This window comes from Nymphalis io, chromosome 1, assembly GCF_905147045.1.
Source record: "Nymphalis io chromosome 1, ilAglIoxx1.1, whole genome shotgun sequence".
Classification (NCBI taxonomy): domain Eukaryota; kingdom Metazoa; phylum Arthropoda; class Insecta; order Lepidoptera; family Nymphalidae; genus Nymphalis; species Nymphalis io.
In genome coordinates this window covers 14722817-14741013 of record NC_065888.1, presented here as the reverse complement: position 1 = coordinate 14741013, position 18197 = coordinate 14722817, and the positions used below count along the sequence as shown (strand labels likewise).

General features: G+C 34.5%; 1 protein-coding gene across 1 annotated transcript in view; it reads right to left on the bottom strand.

Moving 5' to 3' along the window:
- The window catches only part of LOC126770699 (atrial natriuretic peptide-converting enzyme), a 111063-nt gene that overhangs the window by 37745 nt on the left and 55121 nt on the right, over positions 1–18197 (bottom strand). The window contains exon 5 of the mRNA XM_050490208.1: positions 9566–9706. Coding sequence (XP_050346165.1) covers positions 9566–9706 — 141 coding nt within the window. The remainder of the gene's footprint in view (positions 1–9565; positions 9707–18197) is intronic.

The window sequence follows — 18197 nt, the reverse complement described above, 5'->3', positions numbered from 1 at the left end:
AAGGCTTTCTCGTAATCCACAAATGCCATACACAGCGGCTGATTGTACTCTTCGGTCTTCTGCACAATCTGCCGAACAGTATGGATGTGGTCTACGGTGCTGTAGCCTGATCGAAAGCCGGCTTGCTCTGGGGGCCGGAACTCGTCAAGTCGTCTGGCGAGACGGTTCGTGACGACTCTTGAGACCAGCTTATACACGTGACTCAGGAGGGAGATTGGTCTGTAGTTTTTCAACAGGGTTTTATCACCTTTCTTGAAAAACAGTACCACCTCAATCCCGCTCCACGTTTCCGGGGTCTTACCATGTTGGATGACGGAATTAAAGAGGCTTGCTAGCTCTTTCAGGACCGGAGTCCCGCCTACCTTAAGCAACTCTGTTGTGATTCCGTCATCTCCCGGAGCTTTGTTGTTTTTAAGCTGTTCTAGAGCCGCCCTAATCTCGCCTTGGTCAACGACCGGGAGCTCCTCGGAGTAATGGCGCGTAAGAGGGGCGCGCTGGTAATAAATACTGATTCCAACGAGTTTATCCGATCTTGAAGAGAACAACTGCCCATAAAACCTCTCTACTTCTCCGACAATCTCAGGCCTAGAGGTAACGACCCCACCATTTTCAGTTTTAAGTTTTGTCAGACGCGGCCTCCCAAACTTGCGAGCGAACACTTTCGATCCCCGATTTTGCTCAATCGCAGCCTTGATGGCACGGGTATTGGAGCGTCGGAGATCGCGTCGCGTCAGCGTTTTTATTGTTTGATTTAAGGCCTTATCTGACAAAAACGATGGTAGTTCTCGTCATTTTCTCATGAGCTCGAGTGTCTCAGCAAAGAGTTTTGGTGCGTTGTCTCTTCTCTGTGGCGGAAAATACTTGCGGGATGTGTTTTGCAGTATTTTGACCAGCGTGTCGGTTTTCTCATTAATGCTGCTTACGGTTTCCAACGCGATGAATTGATTTTGAAGTTCTATTTGGAACTTTTCGGAGCCTTGAGCAGCTTGGAGCATGGTAGGTCGGAGAGTAGACCTCATCATTCTCGATTTTTCGGCTTTGAAGTCGATATTTAGAGTGCCTCGAACCAAGCGGTGATCACTTCCGGTATTAAACCTGTTGATCAATGAAACATATCTAAATATGTGCCTTATATTCGAAATGATAAAGTCTATCTCGTTTCTTGTCACGTTATCGGGGCTTCGCCAGGTCCACCTCCTCTGAGGCTTCTTTTGAAAGAAAGAATTCTTCAAAAAGAGCCCCTGCGCTTCGAGAAAGTTTACCAGCATTTGCCCTCTGTGATTTCTGCAGCCCAAGCCGTAAGGTCCAACTTTCGATTCACCGCTATCTTGTACTCCCACTTTAGCATTAAAGTCTCCCATAACAACATTGTAGTGGGCCTTCGAGGTATCGTTGAGGGCCTTTGTGATGTCCTCGTACATTGCTTCGACCAGATCATCAGAGTATGTCGAAGTTGGCGCATATACCTGTACGACCTTCAGGGAGTACCTGTCGGAAAGTTTTAGGACAAGGTACGCTACCCGGTTCGACACACTACTGATTTCCACAATTCTGCTAATGAGATCCTTTTTGACTAGAAAACCGACACCACCCTGGGAGAGGTTATCACCTTCGCGGAAGTAGAGTAAGTTACCTTGGTCGGGCCTAGCGGGCTTGCCGGTAACTGGGGGCCTCTTTTTGGGCGCATGGGCAGGCGTGTTGGCGAGCGCAGTATGGGGGGTGGTAAGATGTTTATCGGGGGGGACGCTGCTGCCCATCTCCCCTTTTCCCTGTCCCTCAGTCGCCTCTTACGACACCCACGGGATGAGATTCGGGGAGTACTATTCAAAGCCGGTACTCCACGGCACACTTTACACGTACGTGTAATCTTATTATTTGAATAATGTAAAAACATGAGATTTGTTTTTTGAACAATGTCAAATATTAACAGAAATGAAATACCACCTTTGGCTATATCCAAGGCAAAAAGATATACCCAAGCGTAAATATCTTCCCCTGTTGTCGTCGGTTACAATAGATAAATGCATGAATTGTAATAAAAGAGAAACGGAAAAAGTACAAACAACATTTTAAAATACACGTCCATAAGATATGATATATATAATCAAGAGAAAATAATAATGATTTCAAATTTCATTATTGAATTTTCACAAAAATATCAACCGGAATTTAGACGAGTTAGCGCCGATCTTGATAATAAAGCCTTTATACTCGTGTATGAGATTCCGATAAGAAGAGAATGTAATGCCTCCGATTTGCGATCAAATTTAATTAATAAATATAATGTAACTTATTTAAAACTAACAAAACCTAACTATCTGCTATTCCATTAGAACAATCCCGAAACCTTATAACTTTCGAGAAATGTCAGAAAATTATCTGTCATAATAATTGAATATATAAGTGGAAGAAGGTGACATGAAACTAAAAGATTATTTTAAATTATTTGCAGTTTTAACGTTTTAAGTTGATTAAACTTTCGTGTACATAGGCCATTCATCCATTATCTTTATATATCTTAAAGGCTTAAACGTTAGAGCTGAAGGTACCAAGGTATAATGACATGGAATGTTCATTGATGTAACAAATTCAGAAAGTTGAAAAATGCAACATAACACCTTTATCCATTTATGGTTTCAATTATAACACTAAAAATTCACATACGTGCATTAAAATAGCGTATCGCTGTGATTCAAGTCATACAACATTTCACGAGGGAGATACGAAATGAGTTCTCGCCGAACAGCGCTGCTGGTATACATTTTCTACGCACACAAAACCGACTAACACAAATAAATTATGTTTTCAAATATAACTAGAGTAACTAGAGTTATAATTACTAGCAACCTTTTGTTTTGTAACTTCTACAAATTACTAACTATGTTACACTTACTGGTGGTAGGGCTTTGTGCAAGCTCGTCTGGGTAGGTACCACCCACTCATCAGATATTCTACCGCAAAACAGCAATACTTGATATTGTTGTGTTCCGGTTTGAAGGGTGAGTGAGCCAGTGTAATTACAGGCACAAGGGACATAAAATCTTAGTTCCCAAGGTTGGTGGCGCATTGGATATGTAAGCGATGGTTGACATTTCTTACAATGCCAATGTCTAAGAGCGTTGGTGACCACTTACCATCAGGTGGCCCATATGCTCGTCCGCCTTCCTATTCTATAAAAAAAAAAAACACGCATATTTTTTTATTTATAAATCATTTTAAGAAGGCAACTCTCGTTAGTGGACACTGGTGCTGTAAAAAATATAAGATACTACATAGACCGCTAATTCTCACAAGCAATGGGATCAAAGTTATAACATGTTCAAAATCTCATTGTTGAAGCGATATGAGCAACTTTTACTGGTCTGATCAACTTCTTCAATGATATTACGATAACACGGTAGACCTGGAATGATGTTGCAGCATTATCTGGAATTGGCAAGATACCCAAGTACTCGCTAATTTACAGGAGAGGTGTTTCACCTCATTGGAATTAAATCCCAGGTCAGGCCAATAAAAAGCTATTTACGTTAAGCCGTTGGTCCTACGCCTGAACTCTTTCCAGTCATGTCAGATTGCCGTCCCGTGGGAAAAGAGAGTGCACCTGTGTTTACGCCCACACTTGTGCACTATAATACGTCCTGCGCAGTTAGCTAATTTCTCTTAAGGTTGGCCGCCGTGGCTGAAATCGCTCTGGAGTACATATTTTTATTATAATACTTTTTAGAGGTTTTCTTGAGACGGGTCTAATAAATTTTTAATATAAATCTTCTTGTCTCAAATAGATGTTCAAAGGGAAACTTCTAAATTATAAAAAGGTCCGAATAGCACTTTTTGAAGAATGATCCTTTAATCACAATGGCTTTGCCCCAAAAAAAGTTATCATATAAATAAAATAACTGAAATAAAGGATTCTGCCAATTTCGATATTAGTCAATTGCCTTACTTTCCTTACAGCATAAGCCACGGACCTTACCTGCTTGAGATAAGAAATGGGGTCGGTACTGGAACTTTGAATATATACATTTTTATACTCAAGAATTTGAAGATTAAAATACCCAGATAAATATTGTTCATATTCAAGTTTAAAAATTATTTTCTACTGATTTAAAATTATTTTTTGATAGTAGTAATGTTTTATATAGTTCATCTTCATATTCTTCATCATTCTTATGAAGCCGTTTAATCTTGGAAATTAATAATAAATGATCTGCAAACCTTAATTTTTTTAGAAAAAGACGATTCAAATGTAACAAATTACAAGCATCGATACATGATTCTATTGTTCTCATAGGACAAAATTAGAATAATCAATACATCTAAAATGATGTGGGCGCTATGTTATGTTATGGATGTTAAAAACATAGAAACAACCCGAAAGAGCTCACAAACTTTACGCAAGCCATGATAATATATTTATAGTCAGGTAGCCCCTAAAATTAACTTTTTCCCTTGCATTCTCGGACGAGATTGCTCCCGAAAATTCCTGACACTGTAATTAAAATGAGGGCTGTTGTTTAGCTGTACAGAAATTTTCATACAACGTTGATAGATCATCTTGCTTTGTTAAGCGATTACATTTTGTGGTAAGGGTATTTCAATTTAAGTGAATTATTTAGTTTGGTTAACAATTTTTAATAAATAATTTTGCTTTCGATTACTTAAGATGCTTATTAGTTTCTACAAACAAAATTCTATTGATCAATTTCCATATTCCATATCTGCATGGGTTTTTATTAATACTGTTAAAAAGACAATACACGAGGGACCACTATACCGTACTCAACAACTTGTTGCCTGTCGGTATTAGGTACTACTAGTACTAGGGTAGCTAATAAGGAACTCTGTTACGACTAATTGTAAGATAGCATATGTCAGGTTGGTCAAGATTGAAGATAACGTTATCGCACGATATTAGTACATTCGACTGTCTCAATGGCCTGTAATTAAAGATTCTGGTTATTTATAAATATGTGTTAAAATGCTGTTATACTTCAAAATAGATGTTTCTACAAACATTTTATTATAATAATAATAATATCCTCGGACATTTTTCACACACGGCCGTCTTATTCCAAATTAAGCTTGTACAAAGCTCGTGCTATGGAAACCAGACAACTGATATACAACATATACTACTTTTCTTTTGTAAATAAATACTTATATAGATCATTACACTCAGACTCAGGACAAACAGACATGTTCATGCACACAAATGTCTGTCCTGGGTGGGAATCGAACCAAAAACCTTAGGCGTGAAAGGCCAACCTACCAACCACGCCAACCGGCTCGTCAAAAATATTACAATTGAATCTGTAAAAACAAATACTTAATCAACACAACGCTCGCCTGTGACAAGCTTGTATTATATAAATGAAATAAAAATGATTGTTCAATATTTTGTCAAAGAGCGATAAATACAATTATCGGGTTGTATTGTCAAAGGAACCGCAGAACATCTCGACGTGTCTAATTTTCAGACCTCAAACGTTTCGACAAAGTATTTTAACAAAATAACAGAAATAACGAGCGTACGTTTCGCCCTTTGTGAAACTTGTGACGGCGCGGGACAAACCCAAATGAGAGATAAATTAAAGTAGAATTAGTCAAAACAAAATTGTTTAAGCTTGCAATTAGCTATATATTATCGTACTTATAAACCAACTTTTTACAAAGGAAGTTATATATTAGACGCGTGTTTTATTCAAAAGTTCATTACCGATTACTTGAAAACTTTATTGTATTGAGATAAATTTCAAGGTGATCATACTTCTTCTTATAGGTTTATCAGGTAGGTATTTTTACAATATAATGATATTAGTAAGTAGCATTTTGGATATATTATGTGGTGAAAAGTGGTGACAGCTAAAAACATATCAGCTAAATCATATAATTGATCTAACAATGGCCTAAGTGAACACAACCATTATACCTTGAAATATAAAATTACATAAGTATAAAGGGACTTTTTTACATAAATAATATGAAATGGATTTCAGTATTTTATGAATCTGATAAAAAAGAAATAAAAGTAATTATTTAAGTACTTATTAAGTAATTATTTAAGTAAGTATTGTAAGTGATTGGCTTGAATCCGTGTTATTGTTATTAAATATTTTAGTATAGTAACAGCTTGTGAATGTTTTGAGGAGAAGGTATGGAGCTTATTCCACCACGCTGCTCCAATGCGGGTTGGTGGAATACACATGTGGCAGAATTTCAGTGAAATTCTATACATACAGGTTTCCTCACGATGTTTTCCTTCACCGTAAAACACGAGATGAATTATAAATACAAATTAATCACATGAAAACTAAGTGGTGCTTGCCCGGGTTTGAACCCACGATCATCGGTTAAGATTCACGCGTTCTTACCACTGGGCCATCTCGGCTATATAAAATATATGTGTTAATATTAAATATTTTATATGAAACAAATGACGGAATTAATTGCGTCTTATCTAATCAACTGGTCATCGTGAAATTTTGCATTTAAGTTGACAGGAGTATAAAAAACGATATAGGGTACCTAATACCTGTCTCCCAGCTGCGGTCTGAAACTAGTTAATAATAAATGAAAGCTGTCATTTAAGTGTGCATTTTACCCTGTACCGATAGATGGCGTTGATTAAATATTTCACGTTTTTATATCGCGTGCTAAATAGTTTCTGTTTATATATTATAATTTTATTATAGAGCAATATTTATATATCTGTACAGTTCAATAGTTACATGAACGACTTCTACCGTTCATGGAACTAGTTCTTTTAAATCAACATTGAATTCACGTTATAATGTTTTGGGAGTAAACATCAATGGAAAACTAATAAACAAAATTAATATAAATGTTATATAAATATGATCATTATACACTGAAATGACTATATAGTTATGTAATACCTTAATAATAAAAATCAATAAAATTACGTAGTAAGAGAATAAAGAACTAAATAAATCCTAAATAAATATTTCCCTGCAAATGTTCTCGCAGACGATGTTAAAAAGATAAGCTTGGTGGAAACCTTGCTGATATCTAAATGGAGCTTGTTCCAACATTAAATATTTAGAATTTTATTTTATGTATATTCAAAGGCTTAAAATTATTTTACATTTATATACATTTCCTTAATTTTCAGTTACAATTTAAAAAGTGTAGAACTCGATCATTTTGGCGAATTTATAACAGTATAGTATAGTAACTGCCTGTGAATGTCCCACTGCTGGACTAAGGCTTCCTCTCCCTTTTTGAGGAGAAGGTTTAGAGCTTATTCCACCACGCTGCTCCAATGCGGGTTGGTGGAATACACATGTGGCAGACTTTCTGTGAAATTCAACACATGCAGGTTTCCTCACGATGTTTTTCTTCACCGTCAAGCACGAGATGAATTATAATAACAAATTAAGCACATGAAAATTCAGTGGTGCTTGCCCAGGTTTGTCGTCGTCTCGGCATTTTGCGAACGAAAAAATTCTTTAACAATAAAAACTTTGTAACAACCTTTGTAACACTTGGATTCTTTTCATTTGATTGTTTACACCGCCTCTATAGGCTTCTTTTGAATGTTAGCGGGTGGCACGCCGTAATAATAATTACAATCAGCTTTGTACGTCTCAAATTATAAGGCCCATTGTCCCGTTCATGGACGTAGAAAGAAATGTTAAATAAAAACAACAGAGTGTTAACTGATTCTATGGCTGCTCTGCTTTGTCCTGATTTATAACAGTAAAAGAATACTTGCACTTATTAGGTCTTGATAAAATAATGAAAACTCCACTGGAATATGAATTCGTTATTACTATGTGTAAAACATAGAAGCATTACACTTACTTATTGAATGTCAAATTAGAAACTACCACCAGTTCGAAAAATATTTACTCTGATCTGAATAGAACCGGTGGAAGAAACTCATGGGCTTTTTTTGTGTTTGTGTTATAAAAACTTATTGATTTAAAACCGCAACCTCTTGCTCGCTTAATGAAATAATATTAAAACTTAAATATGACGACCCGTTTGGCGTGGTTGGTAGATACTTGCCTTTCACGCCGAAGGTCGTGGGTTCGATTCCCACGCAGGACAGATATTTGTGTGCATGAACATTTCTGTTTGTCCTGAGTTTGGGTGTAATCATCTTTGAAAGTATGTATTTACAAAAGAAAAGTAGTATATGTAGTATATCAGTTGTCTGGTTTCCATAGCACAAGCTCTGCTTAATTTGGGATCAGATGACCGTGTGTGAATAATGTCCCAAGGATATTATTTATTATTATGTTACTATCAATTACGAGGTAATTAAATTTGAACTTACGTTTTTCGTACATTGGGTTCTAAATAATAACAAAGATAGGCATCCTATTGTCAACAGCTACATTCTTAAAATATACGGCATAGCTTAATTGTCAGAGCCCTTTATACCCAAAGGTTTGGCTAAGTTCTAATCTATGCAATTTGTGATTTGAATTTTAAATAATAAAATGTAATAGGTTTTTACACCGGTGGCTAGATTCCATGCACTCCCGTTTGGGCCAACTACCAACCAATTGAAACTTGGTGGTATTTTGCTAAAAAACATCTTATCTTTTATTTAGCTGTGTTATGGTTTCTTTTTATAAAAAAGCGGACAAGCAGATAGGCCGCCTGATGGGAAATGGTCACCATAGACATAGACCTTTGCGCTGTAAGAAATATTAACAACTCCTTGCGTAGTCAATGCACCACCAACCTTGGGAACTAAGATGTAATGTCCCTTGCTCTTGTAGTTATACTGGCTCACCCACACTATAAACTGGAACACTAAAATATTGCAGTTTGGCGGTAGAATATGTAATGAGTCAGTGGTAGTGGTGGTTCATTAGTCAACCAATATGTTTACAAACACAACAATAATGAGATGTTAAAACCAGTTGGCGGAACGTTTGCGGCGCATTGCCGGAATGTTGGCTGCACTTTTGTAATGCTTTGACGCATATGGTAACTGGATAGAAGCGTGTTGTCGGCGCATAAGAAATGGAATATTAGCATATACCTTATAGCATTAAAAGTGGAAGTGATCAATTTTAATAATATGCTGTTGTTCTATTTATTTTAATATTTGATTTTCAATGATATACTTTTTGTGACGAATTGGTAAGACTTTTCATTTTCGTTTTATTTCTTCTACACTACGCTTAATTAAAATTCCTTTATCGAGTTTTGCATTAATAAAGTATAATATTCATTTGCCAAATATTAGTTTTTTTTTCAATTTAATTAAAGCGTTCAATAGTGAAGCGTTATTTAACAAGAACTAATATAAAGCTACCTAGTACAACCGGCCGGTCAATAATTACTACTTTTCATTAATTATTTATTTCCATAATATAATAATCGTATACAAATTATTTTATATATCGGATATGCACATCAAAGCTTTGTATCATCCAGATAATCTAATGCTGAATAATATACATACATACGTTATTTATTAATATTTTTATACAGAAACATTACATTATTCATTGGTAAATGTAAAAATATAACCGTCCACGTTGTTTAAAGTGGTTTGTAATGTCATGTAATAACGATGTCTTACCTGAACAGCGGGGTTTGCCCGGAAATAGGCGAAGAGAGCGCCGGTGATAGCTAGTAAAGCAACCGCGTTTAACGCGAGTTGCATCAGTCGAAACTTGTGCGCTGAACTCTCGGTACTGGAGCTGCGCATATCTCGAAGCATCTAAAAGAAAAATACAGGGCATTATAAACGAACAGTAAATAGTTCCATGACTGTTCTTAATTCAATCAACTTAATTCAATCTGGGAACTCTTCGATAAATACATTCAATTCGAGACGAAGCGATCACTCACCGCGGTCTTGTCAAATATTAATTTAATGGGAAATAAAACTCACACAAAGCGGTGCACCTCAGGGCCCTGGTATATTTAAAAAATATGTTTTACAAACATGAACGTTTTCTCAAGTAAGCTCTCTAGGTGGAATTCTGAATTTTGCATTTTAAATCTAAATATAACAGATTTCTTTTAATCTAAACAAATTAATATTTACAAATACTGGTTATAATACTGAAATGCCAATTTTTTTTGTTAATAATAATATTTTATTTATTTCTTCACAAAAAGTTTACAAATTGACATATAACGTTTAAATATCAACTAAATAATGTGAAGACTGATGCTTGCAATAGATAAGCTGTTGTACAAGACACCAGGCCTCTACCTCCAAAAAATAAAAAGAAATATATAAAGTGAGAAGTAAGAAATAATAAAAATATAAAATAGAACAAATACGATGTCCATGCTTATGGGAGCGTGAGTACGTGTACGTGTGTATTTAAGGGTGTAAATAAACTATTTATATTTTTGTCATTTAGTTCGAAAAAGTACTTAAAGATGTTAACTTATTTTAATTGAAATCTTTAAAAGATTTTTAATTTTTAAATCCTTACTAACAATTGTCTCCATAACAAACATGCTAGCTATCAATAAAAGCATTTCACTGTCGCAATCTCAAAGTGAAAATTCTATTCGAGATAAATGCGTCCATTCGGCTGAATACGTCTTCAATATACCTGATACCTGAGTTTTCGCCGGTTTAAAAGATCAGATATTTAAACTTCTCTAACATTTCTCTGAAAACTTAAAACACTTAGCACTTTTGCAACTTTTTAACGATAGCTTTTCAAAATGATATGTACGTCTGTATCTATTGCATAAATGGATTGTGATACTATTTTAATACTATTTTATTGTTTGTCTTCCTTGATTTAATAAATAAATTAATTAATTAATAACCGATTTTTGAATACATTATAAATTATTGGCAATTGAGCAAAAATGCGAAGAATTCCAATAAATTACGAACATTCTCTAATCTAACGAATTAAAGGAGTTGGAAATTAAGATGGTCTGATGGATAGAACGTGGATGGTAATTAAATACGATCTCACAAATTGACAGCATAATTATTTTACAAAATATAACGGTGACGACAGGACGTCGATTAATGTCATTAACGTCATTTTATTAACGAGTATTGCATACATTTTAGTTAAATATTAATGTTTGTTTATTTCAGAACATTCACATTACACTAGGCTATGGTTTCAGGTTATGCTTCTCCAATGCGAGTTGGTGTACACATGTGGAAGAATTTCAGTTTAATTAAACATGTGCAAGTTTCACGATGTTTCATTTCATTTCAACAAGCGTCTCGTGCTTGTTGAACATCGTGAATTATAAACATGAAAATTCAGTGATGCGTCTCGATTTGACCCCAAGATCATTGTAAATGTAGACGAAAAGAAAATTTTTAGTCCGATCATGGTGAGAAAACTACCACCAAAAAAACTTTCACGTAATATTTGTTGATCTTCAAAATAAGTACAGATAAATAAGGTGCAACATAAATATTTATACTTTTAATAAAAATCTTTTTGTGTTTTAAAATAACTACGATAATTATCACTAAATTAAATAAATACAAAACGTTGTTATTTTTTCAAAATGAATATAATATTGAGCGTTATCTATTTATTATCACACATAGGACCATAGAAATAACACATAAGAAAAAAGTAGTGGAGTGAGCTTTAAAATGCATTAACACAATAAGAGTGAAATCTTGGTATTTATTGTACTATAATATGTATACTAATAAATGAGGAGCCGTTTTTTTTGGTAACAAGTAACTGAAAAAACTACTCAGCCAACACATAAAACTTACATAAGAAGATGTAGCACTTTACGGTGAAGGTTTTAGTATATAATATTATTACATAAGCTATAGCTGTTACCTTCTCCTCAAAAAGGGAGAGGAGGCCTTCAGCCTAGGAGTGGGACATTCACAGGCTGTTACGGTTATAGCTGTACCTTGTAGTTGGATCTGCTTAATTTAAAATATTGATGTGACAAGCGTGTAATTCTAGTTCCTGTTTCATTATACATTTATCAGTATTTAACAAAGTACGACGTGTTCGAAATTAATTTTACACATGTGTACCGTGTACCGATCTGAGATGGCCCAGTGGTAAGAACGCGTGAATCTTAACCGATGATCGTGGGTTCAAACCCAGACAAGCACCATTAAATTTTCTTGTGTTTAATTTGAGATTATAATTCATCTCGTGCTTTACGGTAAAGGAAAAAATTCGCGAGGAAACCTGCATGTGTCTAATTTCACTGAAATTCTGCCACATGTGTATTCCACCAACCCGCACTGGAGCAGCGTGGTAGAATAAGCTCTAAACCTTCTCCTCAAAAAAGGGAGTGGCCTTTAGCCCAGCAGTGGGACATTCACAGGTTGTAATCTAATCGAATCCCATATAGCCGTCGATCACTCGATTGTTCTTATAGGATTAGTACTTGTACTATATTGGAAATCCTTCCGAACATGGCGTTGACTCGGCTAACCAAAGCGTCTCACCAAGTGAAGAGCTTGTTAAATGCATCATCTGATTAAGATTTAAGATCAGAGTATGCTGATACAAAGCAATTGAAACTCGTTTTTTTTTAATTTCTTCGATATGTTTTCTAAATCAAGCTGTATTCAACCTTGGAATAATATGTACGTGGAGAAGTGCTATACTATAGCTAGAGGATTTCCATGGCTCCAACTACGAGGTAATTGAATTCTTTGCCAAAAAAACTAAAGAGAAGAGGAAAAAAGACGGCGTTTTGGACATCCGCCAACTACTCTAGACTAACCCAGCCAGGGCTTTCTCCTTAGGGTTATGTGTCATGAAACGAAGGCAAAGAAGGCCTTGTAGACTAACCGATTATCTTCAATTTTTGTTTTCTGTTGGAAAATTTTACACTTGGCGTGAAGAGGTACCTTGTGGGCTTGCAAGGCGGTGGCTAGTGTAGAACATTATTCCCGACTGTACTGGCCGTCGTCGCGTTTGGACTCTACTACCACTTACCATCAGGTGGAGTAGAGTAATTTGCCTTCTCGGAAAATAAAATAAGTCTTTGCGAGACTTAATGGACTAAATGGAATAATGGAGCAAAAAATAAGAGAACAATCTAAAAATGGCATTGACAATAAGGTCTTGGGCAGACATACTAAATAATAAAAAATATAATATATTTAAAAATATAATATGATATATTATATCGAACAAAAGTGGAAAATTTTGTTTCTAATGAATCCTCGCGGAATGAGAAAACATTTGGACAGAATAAATAGGGATCACAAACTAGAATAATGCGGTCCATTGAAGCATACTTCAACAAAAGGTGACAAAAAATATTATAAGCCATAATTATTTAAAATATAGGTATGCCTTATATAAATGTACGTATTTAATTTATAGTTTTTATCATATTTTGATTCCTTCAATGAGTGCTCTAAATATTTCAATATAAAAATTATAGACAACTATGCAAGCGTGTATTTTGTGGCGACTTTACATTTTCTCAAATACAAGTCTTACCTCCAGTTTTCGTAACTAATAGAAAAAATCAGCTTATTGGTCGGCTATCAGCTGCTATCGACCAATTACAATTCAGATTAGAGTTATATTAGTTTATTTGACTTTGATCAGTGTTTTAAAAGTGGAAGGTTAATGAGTAACAATCAAGCGTTAATTTTACATACAATAAAAAAAACTTTTTAAGACCGACTGTATATCCTCAGTGTCATTTGAATATTATTATAATAATATAGTATAGTAATTTGATATAGTAAGTTTATCTTTTAATTATCTGAAAATATTCTAATTCTCTCATTCAATTATCGTTATATTTTTTAAAGCTTATATATGTGTATACAGCGTTTTATAATAATAATATTTTACATTTTTAAGTTATGGCCAATATCAAGTATAAGCTTAAAGTGCTTTTGGTTTATGTACAAAACTTTCATGTTCTATTTTTCGAAATAACTTTTCAACATTCATATTTTTGAGCAATTTTATAATAAAAGGAACATTTTAAAACAAAAGCGACAAACAATTGTAATTGAATTTCCCTTTAGTAATGCTTATTCCTATTATTCTAAAAAAATACAATTTGTATTCAAATAACAAAGAATTCAAAGTCAAATCCGTGACCATTCATTCTCGGTCGACCTCATTCTTACTCGGCCTAATCAATGTAGTACCATCTAAACCCTATAGAACATGTGTATGTGGTAACGTGACCCTTAATGACAATATAATAAGTACGATATTCATACTGAGTAATCAAAAAATATATAAACATGTAAATTAATACAAAGTACATGACAAAACAACGCTTATTTTGAAAGCAACAAAGATGGAATTCACATATGGCATTTTATAACAAGCAAAACTGCGTTGCGTAAATATTGTTTGTAACGTTATTTGATTTAAAATCAACCATAATGAACCACGATACGTACGTCTTCGTTTACATTCGAGATTATTTTTTTCAATTCATCGCCATTAATCGCGTAATTATTAAATTCCATACATCTGAATATTGTTAAATATGTATGATGTATTTATATCTGCAATTGCGAATGAAGCGAAATATATCCATAAATTATGTATTATTTTTCCAGGATTTTTTCAAATATATAATTATCTATATTAATACTAATATTTGAAGATATACAATCCGGTTTTTGTATGTTTGTAATGGATAAACTCAAAAACTATTAAACTGATTTTAAAAATTCTATCACCTACAGAAACAGACGAAGTCGGGGCGGGCTTGTTGGGGTATAAAATTTTTCATAAAGTTGCGGCATGGAATCCTTTAGAAAAATATTAAGATCATCAAAGTTTTGAATTTCAAACCAGCTAATTATCATCATATAATTATGTATTTTCATAATTCAGAAAACCGTCGTAAAAGTATCGGCTTCCTTAGATTCAGATATCGCTTCCAAGAAGGCTTTGAAGATTCATGAATAGCCCATTAGAGGGTAATGGTTAATTATATCTTTATAAATGTCTCGTTCAGTTTTTATCATATTACATCTTCTCAGTAGATAGATGAAGGACCATAAAGCTATCAAACATTGTAAGTAATGTTACATCGTCGTTGAAAATTTAATTAAATATTGAATGTCAAAATATAAGTCCTTTCCTTTATTTATTCAATTGAATAGCTGAGTCAACGTAAAACGTTTAAGTCTTTAACAACAATTACTGGTGGGAGAGCTTTGTGCAAGCTCGTCTGGGTAGATACCACCCACTCATCAGATATTCTACCGCATAACAGCAGTAGTTGGTATTGTTGCATTCCGGTTTGAAAGGTGAGTGAGCCAGTGCAATTACAGGCACAAGGGACATAACATCTTAGTTCCCAAGGTTAACATTTCTTACAATGCCAATTTCTATGGGCGTTGGTGACCACTTGTTGGGGATCAGGTGGTCCATATGCTCGTCCGCCTTCCCATTCTATATAAAAAAATAAATCGTCATATTTCTGCGAATTTACAAAACCTTAATCAATTGTATACCTAAACCTCCCTCACGAATCACTCTGTCAATTGCTAAAAGCCATATGAAATTTCGTTTGGTAGTTTAAACGGAATTTCATATGGCTTTTACCATTTGATTGAATTTATCACGTTCAAACAGACAGACGCGTGGAATTAGTTTTTGAACTATATAGTTTGATTGTAAATTAATAAGCTTATTAGAAAATTATTTTGAATCAAGTTGACGAATCTTCTTTCCCCAAAACGACATTATTTTGTGAAGGATTAATTTCTAAAAATGTTATTTCGACTTAAAACTTAATTTGAAGTCAGTGTCAAAAATTTTATTGCCAAATGAATGAAATGAGTATGAATAACACAAATTTCTGAATCGCACTAACGTTTCAGTTTAGTGACGTAATAACGATTCAGTTTAATAATATCGGTTCAGTGAAATGTTTATAAGCTCTCGATATTTTAAATATAAAGTTTCGTTCGCTACGCCGGAAAAACATTACACACATCACACCCATACAATTTCCGCCGACGGAACCGCGGCCAGTAGCGTCCCGCCAATGAACGTAACGATAAACTAAATGCTAAGAGCAGAAGCGCCTACATGAGCCGAGGTGCGATCTCATAGGAGACAGCGTTGGGTGACAAATTTCAAGCTCCCGGCCTAATTACACAGTAATCATACAAAAATGTTTGAACGTTTTGTTACATTTCCAAGAAGGAGTTTTTGTATCTAGAGTGTAAAAATAACCAAGTCCTCGTTACATGCTTTATCAGTCATTAGGCGTGTCCTAATACCTAACCTAACTCACACATAAACGCTAAACGATCTTTTTAAATGTTTATTTAAATTTAGAACATAAGCCGATAATTTTATAATTTGGAACCCAATAAATGGTGAAAATCAAATCACCAGATCAACAATTGATTACGATAATATAATAGTAAGAAAAATTTGTACACACGCAAACATAAATAAACAAAACAACATACAAAAAGTATAAACCATACAATCAATGAATCCAACTCACACGCACGCACAAAATATAACTCATTCAGTTTTATTTTCGTCATTTCGTTCGTTTAATCTTTCATTCTTTACATATTGATGAAAGAATGACAATTTTAATAAAATAAAGTTGAATGCGAACGAAATTTATAAAAACAACCGATAATCCACAATTTCAATTTGGTGCTGGTTGAAATCGCGGCTCGTGATCAAATTAAGTGCAATTCACAGGAAACGCTTTACGTGTGAAATAAAATGTTTTTAGCGGCGCGAGTATTGAGCGACGGCGTTTATTACAAATTCCCAAAATTAGATAATAAACTACTACTTGTATTTCATTTTAATGTAATGTATTTCTTAATTATATTTCTTCAGAATGTATTTAAAATATACAAGTTGACACCACTGTATTTAGCCATATTATGTAACCCTTAGAGGTTCCACGGCTGAAGAAAGGCCTCCACTATTCCACAGGCTTATTTTAAGGAGAAGCTAGGAGATTATTTAGACTGCAGGTGGTTGGCAACGGAGGCGATTCTAAATATAATACGCATATTATATTATACGTTACAACATAATTATATTTTTCTGAGTGTGCGGTATACTGTATAACACGGAAAAGCAAAGTATATACGCGCCACGTACACAAGGGCACAAGGGACTTGATAGCAGCGGCACAGAGGAGGCATGACGTTGTACTTTCTTACGTCATGCCGTTTGCCGTCACGGCGTACGCGTCAGTCTTACCCCCAATAAATGTTTCGTATCAAAAATGATTGTTTTAATAGTCAAGATATATTATATTATACCATCATATAGGTAATTAAACAGCGTAGTCAGATTTAATTGAATTGTAAATAAATAATATATTATATACATATACAGTACAGTAACAGCCTGTTAATGTCCCACTGCTGGGCTAAGGCCTCCTCTCCCTTTTGAGGCAAAGGATTGGAGCTTATTCTACCACGCTGCTCCAATGCGAGTTGGTAGAATACATATATTTCACTCGTATTCTGAACTGGTTCGTCGTACTTTAGTAAAGTTGTATAATATCCACCACCTTCGAAATGCATTTGTAAGAGTTTTGTGAAATGTATGTTTTGAATTTGATATACTATAAAATGCAACAAATATTATTATATAAGACAAGACCTACGATGTGTTACCATTAGTGTATATAAGCGAAATTAAACTTTTGATTGTCTGCCTGCTGGTTTCATAGCTAGATAATACCGCTGCAAATTCTGGGTTAGGGCAGTAAAATTTATTAGATTATGTATATCTCGAATCACTCAGTATTATTCCGATTTAAGAGCGGTAATGGTGTTGCTCTCCCGTCCTCAGTACGTACGTGAAGCCGCGAATCCTGCTCCTGATGTCTACAGTCAAAGCGAATTACAATTCATTTAACTATGATGCAAAAAGAGGACGTCCTTGTGCACAATAACATCTGCGCTTGTTTCTAATCTTTGAGCATCGGATCAGACAGACAGTCTTGACCAAGAATCAAGTACACAATATTATTATCAAAAATTATCAATTTGAAAAAATAAATAAAGATATCTCGTTTCTTTAGTCAAACGTACCACGCTCAGTGCCTCGTGTCGCTAAATATCGCACTACGAGTACACCTACTTTAATTGCACTACACTGCGTGTGACAGTAAAATACGCGGTGGCGAGCACTTAGAGCTATGAAAATACTTTCCGGTGATGTTTCAAAATCAATATCAAACATTTCTTATTTAAGTAGAACGTTATAAGCACTTTGAGTCATTTTATCGTATTAAAT